Raw genomic sequence first — 18,005 nt, 5'->3', positions numbered from 1 at the left:
TTCCCCATCTCTGGGAAGAGGGTATTGTGTTTACTGGCAAGAACCTGACAGGTTTGATTTCAGTCATGGAACGCACATCGAGCCTGACATCACATCAATTCAAGGTCTACGGCATCCAGAATCATATAGGACACACTTGCCTAGTATCTGAAACAGTAAAATCTTCATAGCTGACTCTCATCTTCATACAGAACATTATGAAAATGTCATCCAAGAAGTTGTTGGTTTGTTGTTTGGTTTTGGTTTTTTTTAAATAGAAACTGTGAAACTATTCTGTTTTCATTTAAAAATTGTTTAGCTGGAAAACTCAGAGGGAATGAAACCTTTTTCATAATAAAATTAAAATAGAAGTTAGTAATTATTATTTTATCTTTAACAGATAAACTAGTCACTATGAAATTAATGTAAGCCACAGCAGCCTTACATGGATAATTACACTTTTATTGATCCATTAAACCCAGAATATTTTAACAACATATTCAAAAGGTTATTATTTACTCTATAATCATTAACTTAGCTTAGCATAGCACATGTATTGCAGAAGTAAATGAAACATCAGTTAACTGCTTAGGAAGAGAGATGAAGAAAGCAATAATACATCCAATAAATTAACCTGTTACCTCTAAGTTCAGAAGCACTGTAGCTTGTTGAAGGTCCTTACTGATGGGGAGCAGTGGTCACAGGGAGGCCAAGGTCTCCTGCCAGAAAAATTGGGGAATACCAAGGAAAGACATCCATACAAGCTCTACTGAGCGAATTGGTACCCACGTACACATCGGTACCCACATTAATCCACTGCATTCTCAGTAAAATGAAACTCCTTGGAAGAACCCTTGTGTAACGCTTAACTGTGTAAAACAAGCCTTCTCTTGCACCTAAATCTTGCATTATGTTTGAGTTTGAAAGCATCATTTATGTGCACACTTCAGCCTTACCATGGATCAGCAGAGACTAACACACAGCAGCATCGTGTGTCGCCTCCAGGATGGCAGCACAACACGTACAACTGCGGGAGGAAGGGAGGTCTATAAAAATATATAACTACTCTTATTCATTTTGGAAAACACCCATCACTGAAATATGAGTCTCATTTTAGCATCAAAAATTAGAAGGAATTTGCTGATTTGTACGACATCCATTCGCTGTGGGTTTTTAACATGCAGAAGAAAGCCAAACCACCCTCAGAGGTGAATGAGGGCAGGTGGTGTGTAGAGAAACAGCGCTACTTATCACTGACAGCAGGTGATGGAAGTATTCAAAAGCACTTGCGATGGACAATAGAGGGGCCAGCTTCCTCATATTCATCTTTACTGATCCACATTTGCTGAAAAGTGGACAGAGATGCCAATATTGAACCCCCAATCCAGACAGAGTATTTACGTTCTGGTGGTGCGATCATCTAGAAGAGAAGCACAATCTGTTGTAAACAAAGTGACAAGCAGATAATGCAGTAAACATCTCTTTGGATGAAATAACTAGGTGAAAGTCTTGCCATCACAGGAGCACAACTTGTATCTGGAACGCTTTTCACCCTTTTCACTAATGACTTTCACTGATCGCTAAGCCTTGAAGCCTATAATATTCCCAGTATCTTCTCAAGTTGTTCATGCCCCCTTTAGTATTTACAGCTCCATCTTCTCTAGGTTCATCCCTACCTCTCTTGTTGTTCCTCTGGTGCCTTTCAAGTAGCCCTTTTCTCCCGCATAACCCTACTTCATTGGGAATCCCACAGGACTGTATTCCTTAACTGTTGTTTCACATTTTCTCAAAATGACCTCATCAACTCCCATGGTTTCAGCAACCATTTACATTCCAGTACCTCTCCAATCCCTCTTTTAATTCTGCTTTGGCTGGTAGGAGGAGGAGAGCAGGTTGCCTGAGGTTCTTCTAATGGCAGGACTTGAGATGCAAGATCTGGACATTCTCTTATGGACATTTTGATTTGTTCATAAGATCTAACTTTCAAAAAAAAGCTTCTTTTGTTGTAAGTGTGGGTGTTAAAAAATACCTTAATCTTCATAGTACTTGGAGCCAAAGCTGTAATCTCTTTCTGCATACGATCGCCAATCCCAGGATACATCGTGGTTCCTCCAGAGAGGACGTTATTAGCGTAGAGATCCTTACGGATGTCGATATCGCATTTCATAATACTGTTGTAAGTGGTTTCGTGGATACCTGCAGATTCCATCCCTGAGTGGAAAGAAGTTTCAACATGTTATTTCTCTTTGTTGCCTTCTTTTTCTTACTGTTAAAACGAAAGGAAGGCTCACTAGTCCAAGCTGTCTCCCTTAAGAAATCTCCAGGAAAAACAAAGAAGCAGCTATGCAATACTTAGGAGAGGAAGGAGAAAGACAGGACATACTCCTCGCCTTCTTTGTCAGCTAGCACAGTAATTATACAAGCAAAATACACTTGGGAGGAAGAAGATCCCCATTATGATTTCAGGCCGGGTTTTTTACTTCCTCAAGTAAAAAAAAAAAAAAATTAACATCACTTAAGGAAAAATTTAAGATGAGGCTTTACTACAATAGTTTGCCATTTTTAGAATCTTTTCTGATGCTTTTTGGTTGAAATAGAAGCCCACTTGGCATTTCAGTGTGCCACCTTACTTTTGAGGTGTTGGTTTAAATTTGAATGCCAGTACAGTGAAGTTAACTTAGGGTACTATTTTTTTCTAAAGAAAAGGAACAGACCAGATACAGTCCTGGGAATACAGTTTGAACTTCAAGTACTGGACTTTTTAACTAGTTTAACACTGTGACAAAGATCTGTGATCCAGGAAATCCTGATTTCCATCACTATATTTCTAATTCTGACCATTTTTAAGCACCAACTGTGATCCCAGATACACTTCTGGCAGCCAAATCCCTCTATCTACTAAAAAGAATTTCTCCTGCTGATGTTCAAATGCAAAATATTTGAACACCACTCCTGCTGATGTTCAAATGCAGAACTTGGAGCTATATTAATGCTTGAATACTTCCCTTTCTACGTACAAACGGAGCTAGCTTCACCATTTAGTTGAATGGCAATTGTGCCAAACTGCCCGCAGCCGTTTTGCTCAGTCCTCCAGAGTGGAATTTAAGCGGAGAGTAGGAAATTTATGAGGGCAGCACGAGTTACCACATAAAGCATCAACCATCCACTGGATAGAATGGGAACTTTAACACTACAGATAAAACTACTGGAAAATAATGTACGATTTGATTTTGTATGATTAAGTTACAGATTAATAAAGTTATAAATGGAAGCACAATCTAGATAAAAAAAAGTTATGTATCAGCCAGTCAAGATAAAAAGCATGATCTTCTGACAGTACTCTAAAATATCATCTTAGAAACTCTACTGCATTTATAATAGGTTGAAACCATCTTCGGATTCGGGTATTTCTAAACTGACAGGCATCTTTTTGTTCAGCAGCTGCAGCAGCAGTGTTCAGAGCTTCTAAAGAACTAAGTTAATAGAACCCGCATGTTTCTAAGGAAGTTTGAGGATAAATAGCACAGTTCCTACAGCTGAAGGTTGTCTATACTATCTAAGAAATTCTTCTTTTCCTTCCCTGTCAAGTCCCTAGAAAGAAGAGTCCTTTCCCACCTATGAAGGATGGCTGGAAGAGAGTTTCTGGGCATCGGAACCGTTCATTCCCAATGGTGATGACCTGTCCGTCAGGAAGCTCATAGCTCTTTTCAAGAGAGGCGGAGGAAGCAGCAGTTACCATTTCATTTTCAAAATCCAAAGCCACGTAACAAAGCTTCTCCTTGACGTCTCTCACAATCTCCCGTTCCGCTGCAGACAGCCAACAAGTTTTTAATCAACACATGGTATGACAGCCAGAAAAGATCTTCTCATGCACATTTCCCTGAGTTCATGATGGTCCTGTGGCTCATTAGATTCTGACCTTTCTGTTGTCTCAGCAACATTACTTTCCCTTGGCATTACCAAATTTCCCTCGCCTGCAAATAAAACTTATATCGTACTACAGAATACTGTAAAGATTAATGTTTATGTCACAAAACCTTGAGGTTCATCCGTTACCAGCTACTAACTTTGTCCCTTTGTCTGTGGAAGAGGTATGTTCAAACACAACCGCCAGTTATATTTGTCAGTGACTCAGGATTTCCTAATGAGATGGCGTCTTCGTCCTTGATGCTCAACATATATGCTGAAACCCAAAGTCAGGAGAACCCTGTTAGCAAACATGAACTGGTTTTCCCAGGTCAGCCTAGCGATAGGGATTTGGATGCATCTCGCCAGGTACACGCTTCCTGCGTAATAGGGCACCTAACAGGAGTAAAGGCATGCAAAGCGGATCCAAAGCACAGCTCGTTACCAGTGGTGACAAAAGAGTAGCCTCTCTCTGTAAGAATTTTCATGAGATAGTCAGTCAGGTCTCTGCCCGCCAGATCGAGTCTCATGATGGCATGAGGCAAGGCATAGCCCTCATAGATGGGCACGTTGTGCGTGACACCATCCCCGGAATCCAGAACTATTCCTGGGAAGAGAAAGAAAAGGAGAAGCTGGTTATTTCCCACTGATACAGGGTCTCCACCTACTCCACGTTCTCAGCTGAAACATGCAACAACAAATAAAGATGCTCACGTGGCAACCGCTTCTGTCATTTCTATAATTAAAAGGTTGCTCATGTGAGACAAAATCGTTAGCACAAGGTAAGCAGCAACTGCATTTGGGGAAAAAGGACACGTAACATTCAGGAACTTGATTGTATTGTTCGCGCTGAACGGATGGTAGCAATAATCATCTTATATGGACGCAAAGGCTTTCATTTCAGATGACCCCTCGCATTTTACAGACGTGATATAATGTACAAACTGAAAATAAAAATCTCTCTATAAAATTAAAAATTTGCATGTGCCATTAAAATAAATGACCCCGTTAGGGAAAATATAGTGACGGTTTATCTGTGCACAGCCACGTTACTTATATTCTTGGATAGGAGATGAAGTACATGTTTTCCACTCAAAATGAATAAAGCATTTCTGATACCAAACATGCATACAAATAGTTGAATTTTAAACATAAAACAAGTATTTGCGATAATTGTAATTCCTGTAAACTGGTGATCTTTTTATACAAAATTTTATTGTGGCATCAGGCTACAAAGACAATTGGTATTTTAATTTTTTTCAAAGTATATGAAGACTCAAGGGTTGCTAAGAAGTAATTTATCGTCTCAATGCTTGATCAGACTCTAAATCGCAATAAGAAGAGACCTCCATGCTAATTCTAATGATCGCTTAACAGCAGACATCATTGGGTGATTGAAATTCAACATTGAAATGAAATATTTGGGGTTGGTTTTGTTTTTGTTTTTTTTTACTGGGAACGGAGCTTATCAAAAGAGGTAGGTCTAAAGTAAGAAGGAACAATCCAGTTAAGCTACAGGCTCTTCTCTACGCTGTGCCATGAAGGGCAGTACCAAACTGCATCATCTTTCACCTGTTCACATAGTTGGGCCGCAGTCACTTCAGCTTTTGCGGCAGCAAGCCATAAATCTACACCTATACCTGCCACGAAGCTGAAAACAACTGAGGCACTTGCACAGCACGGTGGGCAGCATTCAGTTTCCATATGGCTAGCAGTTCCGAATGCACAGCTGGTGTGCCACAATCAACGTATCCCTGTGCGCGCGTACGTGCGTATACATCCAGGAGAGAAAGACGGGGGGAAAACACGACTCCCAGAAAGACTCACCAGTCGTTCTTCCAGACGCGTACAGAGACAGCACTGCCTGAATTGCTACGTACATGGCCGGCACGTTGAACGTCTCAAACATAATCTGGAATGAAAAATTTGAAAACCTTTAGGTTCTACACTTAAGAGTATCTGAAGAGACAGTAAATTTCTTTTTTTTTTTTAATCAATACTGCCAGTTACGTTACTATTCCTGAGTTCCCTCCTGAACCGTGGTTCTTCTGTGAACAGCATGCTATTGTTTTTTTTTTTTTTTAATTAAATCCTAAAGAAAACAACCAACACTGAAGTCAGTGCATATCCTTCCATTAACCTCCGACTAAGTCAGATTTTTACTGATAATATTAATTGAAGATGACACCTTGGGATAACTTTTTTTACCCTGACGGCAGGACTGCAGCAATCTAAGGGTGGGGGTTTTTATATACATACATATACACACACACACACACACACATATAAAAAAATGCATAGAAGATGCAGCTGGAAGAAGCCACGAGGAATAATCCATCTATTCCCATGTCAAGGAAGAATCAGCCATTCCTGACAGAGCTTTGGTTCTGTCTCACAATTTCCTCTGCTGGAGCATCCACAGATTCCTCTGGCAAACAAATCTCATGATACACTATACTTACTGTTATCAGGGTTTTCTTGGTGCCTAGTTAAAGCCTGACTTCGTTAGTTTAAACCCATTACAACTCATTCTGCCCCCCTCCCCCCCCAGCAAACACAACAGTTTATGGTGACCTCGTCTCATTCCCTATCTCCTCTACTCTAACGAGCTCCAGCTCTTTCCATCTCCTGTGTCAGATACACTGCAATTTTATCCGAGCAGATGGAATAACATTTGTTTCTGGCTGGACTTCCACTGGAGCTCTGCTAAGGAAAACCATTAAGAGCACACAGTGACCCAACACGCTCTGGGCAACCCTACGTGCTGCGTCCTTTCTTAAACCAATGCCACCTACCCGAGGCAGTGCTACCCCATCACTAGTGGTGCTGCTGTGACCACATTTCATAGAATCGTTTAGGTTGGAAAAGACCTTTAAGATCCTCGAGACCAACCGTTAACCTAGCACTGCCAAGTCCACCACTAAACCATGTCCCTAAGCGCCGCATCTACACGGCTTTTAAATCCGTCCAGGGATGGTGACTCCACCATCACCGCTGTACCCATCGGAGCACCGACATCAGGGGGTTAAACTTAAACTTTGGATTTCATAAGCTAATACCTTTGCCAAAGAAGTCTACTTTTAATGAAAAGTATGCTTTCAATTAAAGAATACACGAATTACTGATATTTCATAGTTAATTAATGTAATGAATTTAATGCAATCAGTAATAAACAATAAGCCTTTAAACGATCTTGAAAACAGGATTTATCATTACAGTATAATGACAGAGAAACAGTCCTAGACATGTCTACTGTATGAACCACACCTCCTGGTTGTTATAAACTAGGCTTTTCTTACGGTCTGTTGTTGTTTATTATCTCCCTGTTGTATTACCTCCCAGTAATGCGTGCTGTCAAGCTCACTACTTAATTAGTTCATTTACACTGTTGCTAAATTGATGCATAATCTTCCTGTTAAATATATGCCAAAAGTGGGCACAAAGGGAAGTGCAGAGCCACATCTAATTTTCCCAGGTGATTTTATACCTATATCTGTATTTAAATCACGCTTGCTTCTGGTTACATCACCGGCTAAATTTATAATGTGGACTTTAGGCCAGAAGGCTGCTCTAAAACATACAAACTTCAGAGGTTGACTTTGGGTTCTGATCTGAGTTCGTTAAATCAGATTGGGTACGTCACAGGCAGAAACGTTTAGCAAAGCATTGTAGAAGTTTGTATGCTTCAGACAACTCATTGCCCCAAGCCAGCACAAACATTCCATTTTTTGAGTACTTTTCCCCTGATCCCTGAAGAGGTGCTCCTGTTAGGAGCTCCGCAAAGTCATCTGCGCCATGGCCTTCAAACATCTTTATTCAAATCTTCCAAAAATACGTAGTTCTGACATGATAAGTAGCATTTTGTTTGATACAGAAAGTGTTGATAAAGTGACAGTCTTCAGGGTAGAAAGCAGGAGTTGGTACAACACGAGCTGAGGAGTTGGGCTACTACAAGTTGAGCACTCTTGGTGGCCAGAGGTAGGCACATGAAAGGCGTCATTGATCCAAAACTCACACAGAAGTGTGATTCAGCTGGTGTGTGACCTGTGTTACAGCACTCGCAAGCCTCAGATTTAAATACATTAATGACTCATAACTCCATCCAAAAAATACACAAATCCTGGGTTGACATTATCTACACGCTGAAAGTCAGCATCAGAAGCCACCTTAGCCTCCAGCTTCCCCACCTCCAGAACTGAGCACACACACAAAGAAAACTACTTCAAGCTTTTAAGAGGTTAGTTCTGTGTATCTCACCACCGCACGCAAGTACAAAACGTTTTAGGACCATCTAGAGAACTTGCACGAGCAGCAGAAACTTTCGCACTCTCACCATGCCTTCTCCAGCACGCTAACCCACACTAACACTTAGGGGATTATCTCCCAGATTAAGAAGAAAGTTGAATATCCAGGACTATTTCTATTTTTAGCTGCTGCTGTGCTGACATGATCTGTGGCACAACATTCAGACGATTACCTGAGTCATTTTTTCACGGTTGGCCTTGGGATTCAAGGGGGCCTCGGTCAGCAGGACGGGGTGTTCCTCCGGCGCAACCCGGAGTTCGTTATAGAAAGAATGATGCCAAATCTGAAAATGAAAATCACTTTAGAAAAGTGTTCTGATAATCATTTCTTCTGTCCATGGAACTACCCAGAAAGCTTTTCAAATACAGCCTGAGCGATTACGTTTTTTAGAAACATATTAAAATAAACCGAAAGCGTGCAGGAGCTCATCTGCCAAAGTCAACTCTTTTAAAATCAAAACCATTGGGTTTCTACTGTATGTAACAACAGAATATAACCTACATAACCGAGTCCTTCCAGTTCGGATTCCCTAAAGCAGGCACCGCTCATCCTCTCTAAGCCGGGGCAGCGGTGAGCTCCCCCCCACGGAGCTGACGCGGAAGCTGAGCCAAGCACTGAACTGTTGGACCTGGAAAGACTTCTCCACTTCACGCTGCTTGGAGACCGATCCGGTTGCAAGTCATTACCAAGAACGTCTTTAGAAATCTAATTATTTCCAGAGAAGCGAAAGGCCCTTTATGCCCCAGGTATTTCATCCAGTAAATCCTGAATCAAACTCACACTTACTATAGAGTAATTAAATTTCTTAGAGGCAATCTGTAAAGTAGTGTCGTATTTTTTCATGTTCGAAGGTGCTACCTGCATCAAACGACGCTGGCTTTGATTGTCTGAGGACTACGGCTGCGAGGGATTTATTGTCTTGATGCCAGCACAAAGACAGACTGTTTAGTAACACGATGAAATATTTCTTATCTTCTCATTTAGTTCTTTCCTACCCTTAGCTGTTTTTTTTTTTTTCCTGCTTTTAGCTCAGCTTTGCCTGACCCAACAAGCTTATTTCTGAGCACAAAACATCAGAATAGTTTTATGGGTGAGTTTATTTGATTAATATCCTAGAAACAAGTATTATTATGCTCCAAAATGAACTTAAGTGGAAAAAAGATCTCCTCTGTATTTGAAGCACCTACAAAGTCAATAGCTGTCCAGAGCTGGAATTATTCATTAATAAAATTATCAGCCCTAAAAAAAAAAAAAAAAAAAAAATTGAATTCCATCTCAGTCCCCTAAAGAAAAAAAAAATAATTAATAATAATCAGATGTTTCCAGAACTGGGGCTTGGGATGCCAGGCCATCTTCCATTTGAAGGTTTTGGATACAAATACAGGGAGAAGTTGAATAAAGCAGAAAGTAATCATGTAAAAGTTTTAAAATATGTATATATATATACACACACACATATATAAATCAGATAGAAGATGACGACGACTGCCATTTCAGACAGGAAAGAGCTAAGGGAAGAGACAGAAACCTCAGTGCTTACATAATTAACACAGTACCGGCAATTTCAGCAGCCGGGAACAAACCTGGACTTCAAGCTGGATCCTGCCCAAACCTCGGGCAGTTTGGAGGTTTTTCCTCAAAACCAGGCAGGATTAGGCCCTGTACAGCCAATTAAATTCACCCTAATGATAACCGTAACGTTAATAGATAACGATCTTCTACAAGAAACACAAATAGTTCAGTGTTGGATTTTATAGGTCATAAGAATTAAATGTAAGCAGCAGGCACAATAGCAAAGAGAAGTTAGCAAGGAAGAATTATTCCAACGCTTATATTAAACATTTACGCAGTCATCAGAGCCAGAAAACGCTCCGTGCCGACGCGCTGCCCCCCGTACGTTGTCAGCTCAGTTGCTGTGACCAAATTAACAGCGATGTACAATGCCCTGTATTATTATCCAGCGGAAAACAGAGCAGTCCCAATCTGAATATTGTGAATCGAAGCACGGGAGAGGAAGAATGCTTCATTTCATCGCCTACATGTTCTCCTCCCAATTCACACGAGCGTCTGCGCATCCTGCAGCATCCTCGCTCTCGCTTTCTCTCGCTCTCAGCCTAATCTTTTGGTGACACCACCCCCCCCCTTTCTGTAACCTCTGGGTGGCTGGGCACTGCACAACTATGCCTTTGACCCATTTTTGGCACTTTACCCAGAAATTCTCTTGTTTCTTTTACATCATGATGCTTTTAGTAGGATGATTTCCAAGCACTGGAAAGGAATTTTTGATTCGGATCAAAATCATTCAAATGCTTCAAAAATCTGGGGGGGGGGCACGGAATATATATATAAAAATATATATGAAATACATATACAAAAGATACTCCCTTAGCATCAAAACTTTAGGAATTGCATTTCAGAACTTCTCTCAGCCAGAAGAGCGTGTGCACACGCGTGTGCGTGTTGCAGAGCTTCAGGGGAAGCTGGAGCACATGATTGAGTCAGGGATGCCCGCCTATAAAAGAAAAATACGCTTTGTTTCTTATTTGCAGCAATCACAAACGTTAGCAGCGCCGTTTCTTGTCTCTTCCCTGCCTCTGCCTCTTTCTCATGCTTCTTTTTTCCTTCTTGTTGCTCATTGACTGGAAAGCAGCCTCCGCTTTCCATCCCGCTCCGCTCCGAGGCTCAGCAAGAAGTCCAGGCACAGCTCAGGGCTGGGGCGTCTTCGCCAGCTATTGCACGTTGCAAGCTGGCTGTCAGCAGATGGGAAGTTTGGGCTAGGAACCCACTTTTCCACAAGTAATTCCTTCACCCATTTGAGTGACACAGAGGAGGTCAGACTACGAGAACCCACGCAGTATCTCCCCATTCTCTGAATTCCAGCACTGCCTGGAGACTCCACCACATCACACCCTACAGCCCCCCTCAATCTAGCCACGAGTTTACGCCGCAGTAAAGCACAGGCCACCTTTATCTCCTCTGATTCCTTTTCCCAACTAGATTTTAGATAGTCTGCTCTAGCATCCAGCATTACCTGGAGGAAGAACACATCCTGGGTACAACACATACTGGTATAATTTCCAGATGCAGAGATCCACCGCTGAGGGAAGAACATAAAACGGTGACCTCCGATTTTTATTTATTCTTTTTTCCCTACAAGGAAATGCAATTTCTTGCTGAATACAGACAGTGGGAGAATTATCAGGAAGAAGAACATAACTGCATGTATGAGGTAGACTTTCTACTCTGCAGCAAGGAGCAAGGTGCCCTCCCAGGAAGCAGTAAAATAATGAAATGCAAATACTATGCTTCCATCTAGAGGAGCAGGTGGGCAATTTATTTCCAAATATGAATTGAGGAACTTCTGTTGCTCCTGCATCGACTTTGGTCTGTTCATCTGGAACACTCTGCACTTACTGATTTGGGTTCACGGACGTGACACAATAACTGACTTTAGATATACATATGATAATCGTATACACTTTGCGTGAATACAGACCACCGCCAGCCCCATGTCTTCCTTTCAGTGGCATTGTCCGCAGAAGAACATTACTAGAAGCATTTTCTCATGGAGTTTCCTTCCCACCCCATTCCACCTGGAGACAACAAAGGACGGAATTGCAATCCTGTCTCTAAAGGCGACGTCCAATATTTCCACATACAGACTCAGATGCTTCCTGAAGAGAGCAAGACATGAGAGATATCCGAGTGACAGCGCCCTTAGGACTCCTCCTGCCTCCCCAGCCTCTGCCAGGAGCTCACCTCATCGCCCACGCCTGGTCTGGGACACCCTTAAGCCAGCATTTCACAGAGAGGCCGTTGCACCGGCCGCACGCCAAGGAAGTCGTGCTTGTTAGGGAATAAAGACGCCTTCTCGCCATCCAGGCATTGAAAGCTAACCGGAATTGGCAACAGAAAAACATGCTTCAGGGGAAAAAAAAAAAAAATTAAAATCCCACTCTTAAAGAACTAGTGTAGGGATAGGAAGCCCCAATCTGTCTTTTCCTCTTTAACCGACAGTGAGAATGTCATATGCAATACAAGATGTGGGCATCACTCATCATCTTGCTCATGTAGGCAAGTACCGAGGAGGGAAAAATCATCCCTCCACCTCACAGGTTTTGTTCCCAGCTTCAGTAAATATCTTTAGTATTTCTCCCGTTCACCTCTGATGAATCGCAACCTGTTGTTTTGTGGGTTGTTTGGGGTTTTTTTTTTACTTTAGCTACTTTCTATCATTGTCAAATGTTCTGCCTCAGGATGAGCTTCAAGACTGAAAAGAGTCTGTATAAAGCATAAAATACTTGTATAACATACTGCCAAATCTGATGAGTACTAGCATTTACTTTTTAAAAGAATAGTGACTCTAGAAGCGCCAAGACCTGATGGGCTCCTGTAGTAGCATACTGCACTACCCCTTCACCTATACCGCGATTACAAATTTTTCCAGGATTCTCCCTTTGGCTTGCAAGAAGGTCAATGGCAATTTGCACGTCTTGGATAAGATGATGCCTCAACAAAACTTCATTAAAAATAAACACCCACCTTTTCCATGTCATCCCAGTTAGTGATGATTCCATGCTCAATGGGATACTTCAGCGTCAGGATCCCTCTCTTACTTTGTGCTTCGTCGCCTACGTAGCTGTCTTTTTGACCCATTCCAACCATAACACCCTGCCAAGTATATTATTCTAATATTAATGCAGTATATCACGCACATTAGGGGCAGGATATAATTTTTAAGTTAAAACTTTGTGGGGAAATACCGTACCTGCTACTGGTCTTCCAGGACATACCCCCAAAGCGTGCAAGGAACTAAAATGTGAATTTATCGGGAACCACCTACTCTGTACTAACTCCCCCTGTAAACCCACCAGGAAGAGCAAGGCAGGTTCAACGACGAAGGAAGGTATCTCACGCTTGGTGCAACTAATGGCCACGCAGGAGCCCAGCCAAGGCAGGCACCAGCAAACTCATGGTTCTCCACACGGGATGGATCCTTTGCCATTGCACAAAGGAGTAAAGGGAAGGAATTATAGGTGAAAAAGATACAATCGCTTTTTGGCTCCCTAGATTTAATTTATATATTCAATTGCCCTTTGTGTCTAGGCAGTTTCACTGTTGCCTTTAAGCAGTGACATTATTCCCCCTTGCTGGAAGAGAAATGGTTTTGAAAAATATACATTTGGGGGGAAAAAGCATTAATTTATAAACATAAAAAAGACATTTTCTAAAAGAAAAGTCACTTATTTAATAATGGTTTTACTAAGTTTATCATGTTTGCATTAGGAAGCCTATCATGATTGCCTCAAATAATATACCAACATACAAGGTACGATATTATTCATCAACTGGCATAAAAATATTTATTTTTGCTCATGGATACATTTTAATTCCATGGATTCAATAATAACACTGCTGAGCTGCTTAACTGTACAAAATTACATGCCATCTCTAATCACCAATAAAAGCCAATGAACAATTGGAGACGTTAAAGAACAGACATATTTTCAACCACTGATACTCAACTTCAACAATTCATGGAGGTGTTCAAAACTGGATTCTTTAAATTGCTTAGTATTTTACACCTGTCAAACCAGGCTTATTTAGCTCAGAAAAAGAACACGAAGAACTTCAGGGAAGAGTTTTTAACAGCCCAAAAAATGAAAATCTGACTCAAATATGAATAAAATGAACAAAAATCTGCACCTTCTATTTATAAAGGTACTGTTAAAAAACTAATTAAGCAGGAAGACGCTTTCTAGGGTCAAGAAAAGCCACATTTATCCTTTCCAGTATTGTTTGAGTCGATAAAGTGATGTGCTAGAGAGCTTTTTTGGAATTTATTGGGCCATACTGTTGCTTGATGGAACAAGAAAAGGAACTTATCACTATTATTAATTTGGTTTCTCATGTTAGCAATGTTCTACCTTTTTTCTTTGTATTGATAGAGCAAGCATGAATTAATCCAACAAGTTGGGGGTTTTTTCCCCATAAGACACCTTCATATTAGTAAAACACTCATGTTTTTCTACAGTCAACTTTTTAAGGCTGAAGAACCTCTGTTCCAAAGGATCGAGAAGTTTAAAGACATGCAGCTCGATCCTCAGCGAACAAGCCAAACTCCTACAAAGGCCGATGCTTTTGCCTGATAAATCTGATGCTCTCTCACTGCCATGTCTAAACTCTCAAAAAACAACCCCAAAACCAACCAGACAGCACTTCCATTTTTGGTACCAACTGACCTGATGTCGAGGGCGTCCAACGATGGATGGAAATACAGCTCTCGGGGCATCATCTCCTGCAAACCCAGCTTTGCAAAGCCCAGAACCATTGTCACACACAAGGGCAGTGGTTTCATCGTCATCGCACATAGTGCCTCACAATTTTGGCTGCAAAACAGTAATGGGGGGGCATATGGAAGGGAATAGGACAGACGCAACTCTCCATCATTTACAGACCAAACTGCTGTAAAAAAGAAGCATTTTGGCAAAGAATAAATCTAAACAGCAAAGTCTATGCTAACGCCCTGATCTTGTAAAGCCTGTTAAGTATCCACATAAATTTCAGCTTGAATAGGTTTTACCGAAGCAAATTAATCAGGACGTTCAGCCTCTGTTCCCAAAAGGGACATCTCCTCTGCTGTACCCTCAAGGAGTCCTGTGATATTCTATTAATTGGCCTCATGACCATGGAACAAGTTCAGCTAGAGGACAGACGTTCAGCTCTACTTGGACTTAAGCAATCATAACCCCATCTCTTCCAAGGCTGAATTTTCTTCTAGAAATTTCATTTGTTAAAAATGAATTGACCATACGCACCTACCAGTTATAATGTCAGTACTTAGATGGTAAATAAGAATCACTGAACATTCATTACTTCAAAGACCACCGGTGTTCCCTAGTGGCACGTTTAATTTTGCCTTTTTCTTAGAGGGACATCATCCATCTTAACCAACCAACTAAAAATAACCCCCACAAAAAGTTTCAGGAAAGCGTTTGCTGTGTGTTTTTAAATGACAGCTCCTCTGTAATGTGAAGTGCTCACTACAGGACCTATTCCATATTTGTAAGTGGTAAATACCTTATCCAAGTGGTTATTCTGGGAAACAGAACAAGGGGCAGCTGGCACAACCGCCCAGGAACAACTCAACTTCAGCGGTTGGCCAACACATCAGACGAAGTCCTGAACTCCTTGAAATTCATGGCAAAACTCCCGCCGAGGGAGGGCCTGAATTTCACCAAGACTCCTGTTTCAGATTCCTTGGTTATTTTTAGGACTGTACGATTGCCTCTTTAGGTAGTCAAGGAGAGGGAAGGATTTTCTTTTTCGTTCTCCGGCAGCTTCTCTTGGTAAGGAAGGGTACTTCAGAAATGGGAAAGGAATGAAAAACAACACTTGTCCAGCCTCTCCCTAACAACGCAAAAATGTACTAAGCATCCTTTTCGCAATTAATGCAAAACAGAACTTGATTTCTGATGTGCGCAGGCAGGCCAGGAACGGTGGCAGAACAGCACTAGGGTCTGCCCTGCGACCTGTCCTATTTGGGGAGTTTAAAATATCTTGTGCTCTTCAGAAGACCCCTGCAAGAATATCAAAGTCCCTGGAGACCTACAAACAGTTTTGGTTTTTAAAGTTTGAGCTGCATGAAGTTCCTGGCGTTCAATCCTCTCCCGTAGGCTTTACAAAGCAAGGCTGTGACATGACTGATCCCAACGCTTGCAGGTGAAATGGAAGCAGAATTCAAAAATATGACGTTATTTTAATAAGAAAAATCATTTTAACTCTTGTTGATGTGCCTGTGACCGGAAGATTCTTTTTTCACATAAGGAAGCAGAATAATTTTATCACACAAATTCGTTAACAACTTTAATATAGGAATGTTTAACCATTAGTTCTAGTAGCTGGTATTTTGGAACATTCATTCATGTTGCCATGAATCATTTTCATCAAAAACCCTCGGGAAAGGCTTTTCAAATGCAATAAACCAACCATTTACCAGCAGCATCCAACACTACAGAACTGCACCCAGACTCTGACTCCATCAACGTAAAAAAGAAGGAAATTCAGTTCTTAAAACCATCAGAAACGACATCAGATGTGATACCAGAATTCAGGAACAGAGAATTTTAAAGCAGAGAAATGCTACTAAGCTCCGAGAGCTCAGCATCGCTCCGTGGCACTAAAGCTGGATAGGACCAAGATGTCGAATCCTTCATGGTGAGAAATAACATTCCCATTCATTCATACAGACAGCATTTCAGAGATGGCTTTACGTGCAAACCCAAGGGCAGCACAGCCACGCTCGGAGAAACAAAATCCACAGGGAAACCCCAGCTGAGCTGTACAAGTCACACTTTGGAGAGCTGGCAGCAATTGCTGACACTTTCACTCAAAAGTGATTATATTCCAGAGAAGCCACTTACATTTCCTAATAAAATCAATGGCTGAATTTGTTAATTTCCCCCCTTTTTTTAATTATCTTGCTTTATCATTACTTAATTACAAGGTGAATGGACTAATAGAGCACTACTTTGAATTTGCATTGACTGAGACATATTACTGCTTTACAGCTGCTGAATTTATAGGTTTAATACTCATTTTCACAAAGCAGCTCTTTGGAAATCTTGTCAGCAGATGACATTTCTAAATAAATTTCCTCTATTTGCTTTAATTTTTTTACTTTCAATTTTTATTTTTCTAATTCCCAGGACAAAATTAAATACAGTTAACAGAGAACTACTTTTTTTGGTTTATGCATAAGGCCTGATGTCCAGACATCAAACACTACTGAAGTGTTCTTCCAGGTTTCGGACAGACCAAGGTGGTTTCATCGCACTCTACTGATCCTTCCAGCAATGAAATACATCTGCAGGTTTCCCTGCAACCACGCAGTCAAACCTGAATTACCTTACACCAGGAGACCCTTTGGAATTCTTTTAACGCTCGAGGCAAAGCATCCAAGTCCAGCAAGTGTGCAAATCCCCAAAAGATCTCAAACCAAGTGAAGCGAAGCATTAGAATCATGAACTGTAACACGAAAAAAGCTCTCAGGGCAATACTTACCCAGGAAATGGTGATGATTTGTAAAAGCCTCTTTGTAAATGCCATGATCTCACCTTCCATTACATTTATATCAGCTTCTGGAATGGAGTTCGCAGAATATCTACACGTGTCAAGCCATTTTTGGAAACTTTTTTTTCCCCGGTTTGTGCTTATCACAGTGACAGCGCAAAGGCCTGGATAAATTAGGGCAGAATTTCTAACACCTCTGGATCCTTTCCCACTTGCTAACTTGCTATGCCTCATGACGGAGGGTTGTTTGCTCCCCTCAAGACAAAAATCCCTCACACAGATGAGTAAGACTGGAAGGATTTGTAGGTCCACCGTTGGCATTAGAAAGCATTCCGCTTCATCAGAACACAATCGGCTAAGAATAGCTCATTATCGTTCTGTTAACAGCCATCTTCAAGCTGGAAAGCTAAAAGCCTTACCATGTCCAGTACTCACGTTTCAACTGTACTTGTTTGTTCGCGTGGCGCAAAGACTGAAAATAGCTGACTTATCGCAGTGCTTGGGTGATGCGACGGCTGAAAACGGGGACTGAATCAGCAATCAGCCATTCAAAAGAAAGGAGCCATTACCATTTTACAAAAAAAAAAAAGATATTATATTGGAATATATGGGGTTTGTATAGAAATCCAGACCTTGACTGGACTAAGAAATATTAAAGAACCAAGAAAAGAAGAATGTTTACAGGATTTACCTACAGCGATAACCATGGCTGGCAATATTTCCCATTCCGCGTGACACACGCA

The 18,005-nt window shown here is 41.2% G+C and overlaps 1 protein-coding gene across 6 annotated transcripts; it reads right to left on the bottom strand.

The window, feature by feature from the left end:
• Positions 1 to 420: 420 nt before the first annotated feature.
• On the bottom strand, positions 421 to 17,786 carry LOC129207080 (actin, alpha skeletal muscle B). 6 transcript variants are annotated; one of them, XM_054827470.1, is made up of 9 exons: positions 17,254 to 17,727; positions 14,433 to 14,579; positions 12,733 to 12,861; positions 8,363 to 8,473; positions 5,713 to 5,797; positions 4,331 to 4,492; positions 3,595 to 3,786; positions 2,009 to 2,190; positions 421 to 1,399 (listed from the first exon to the last, which is right to left on the bottom strand). In XM_054827470.1, exons 2-9 carry the CDS (start codon positions 14,559 to 14,561, stop codon positions 1,256 to 1,258), a joined length of 1,134 nt encoding a protein of 377 aa, XP_054683445.1. In that variant the 5' UTR covers positions 14,562 to 14,579; positions 17,254 to 17,727; the 3' UTR covers positions 421 to 1,255. The 6 variants fall into 6 exon arrangements, with proteins under 6 accessions (XP_054683445.1, XP_054683446.1, XP_054683447.1 ...); XM_054827471.1 differs by having other exon boundaries at positions 17,098 to 17,256; XM_054827472.1 differs by lacking the exon at positions 17,254 to 17,727 and adding an exon at positions 14,774 to 14,794.
• Between the last annotated feature and the right edge of the window lie 219 nt (positions 17,787 to 18,005).

This window comes from Grus americana, chromosome 5, assembly GCF_028858705.1.
Source record: "Grus americana isolate bGruAme1 chromosome 5, bGruAme1.mat, whole genome shotgun sequence".
NCBI lineage: Eukaryota > Metazoa > Chordata > Aves > Gruiformes > Gruidae > Grus > Grus americana.
The sequence above is the reverse complement of the archived record's forward strand: the minus strand, read 5'-3'. Positions and strand labels throughout refer to the sequence as shown.

Excerpts from the sequence above, each read along its gene's own strand:
- LOC129207080 (XM_054827470.1), bottom strand. The coding sequence starts at position 14,561 with ATGTGCGATGACGATGAAACCACTGCCCTTGTGTGTGACAATGGTTCT. Across the intron at positions 5,798-8,362 it reads ACCGTGAAAAAATGACTCAG|ATTATGTTTGAGACGTTCAA; the intron begins GTAATCGTCTGA and ends TTTTCATTCCAG. Across the intron at positions 1,400-2,008 it reads CAAGTACTATGAAGATTAAG|ATGATCGCACCACCAGAACG; the intron begins GTATTTTTTAAC and ends CTTCTCTTCTAG.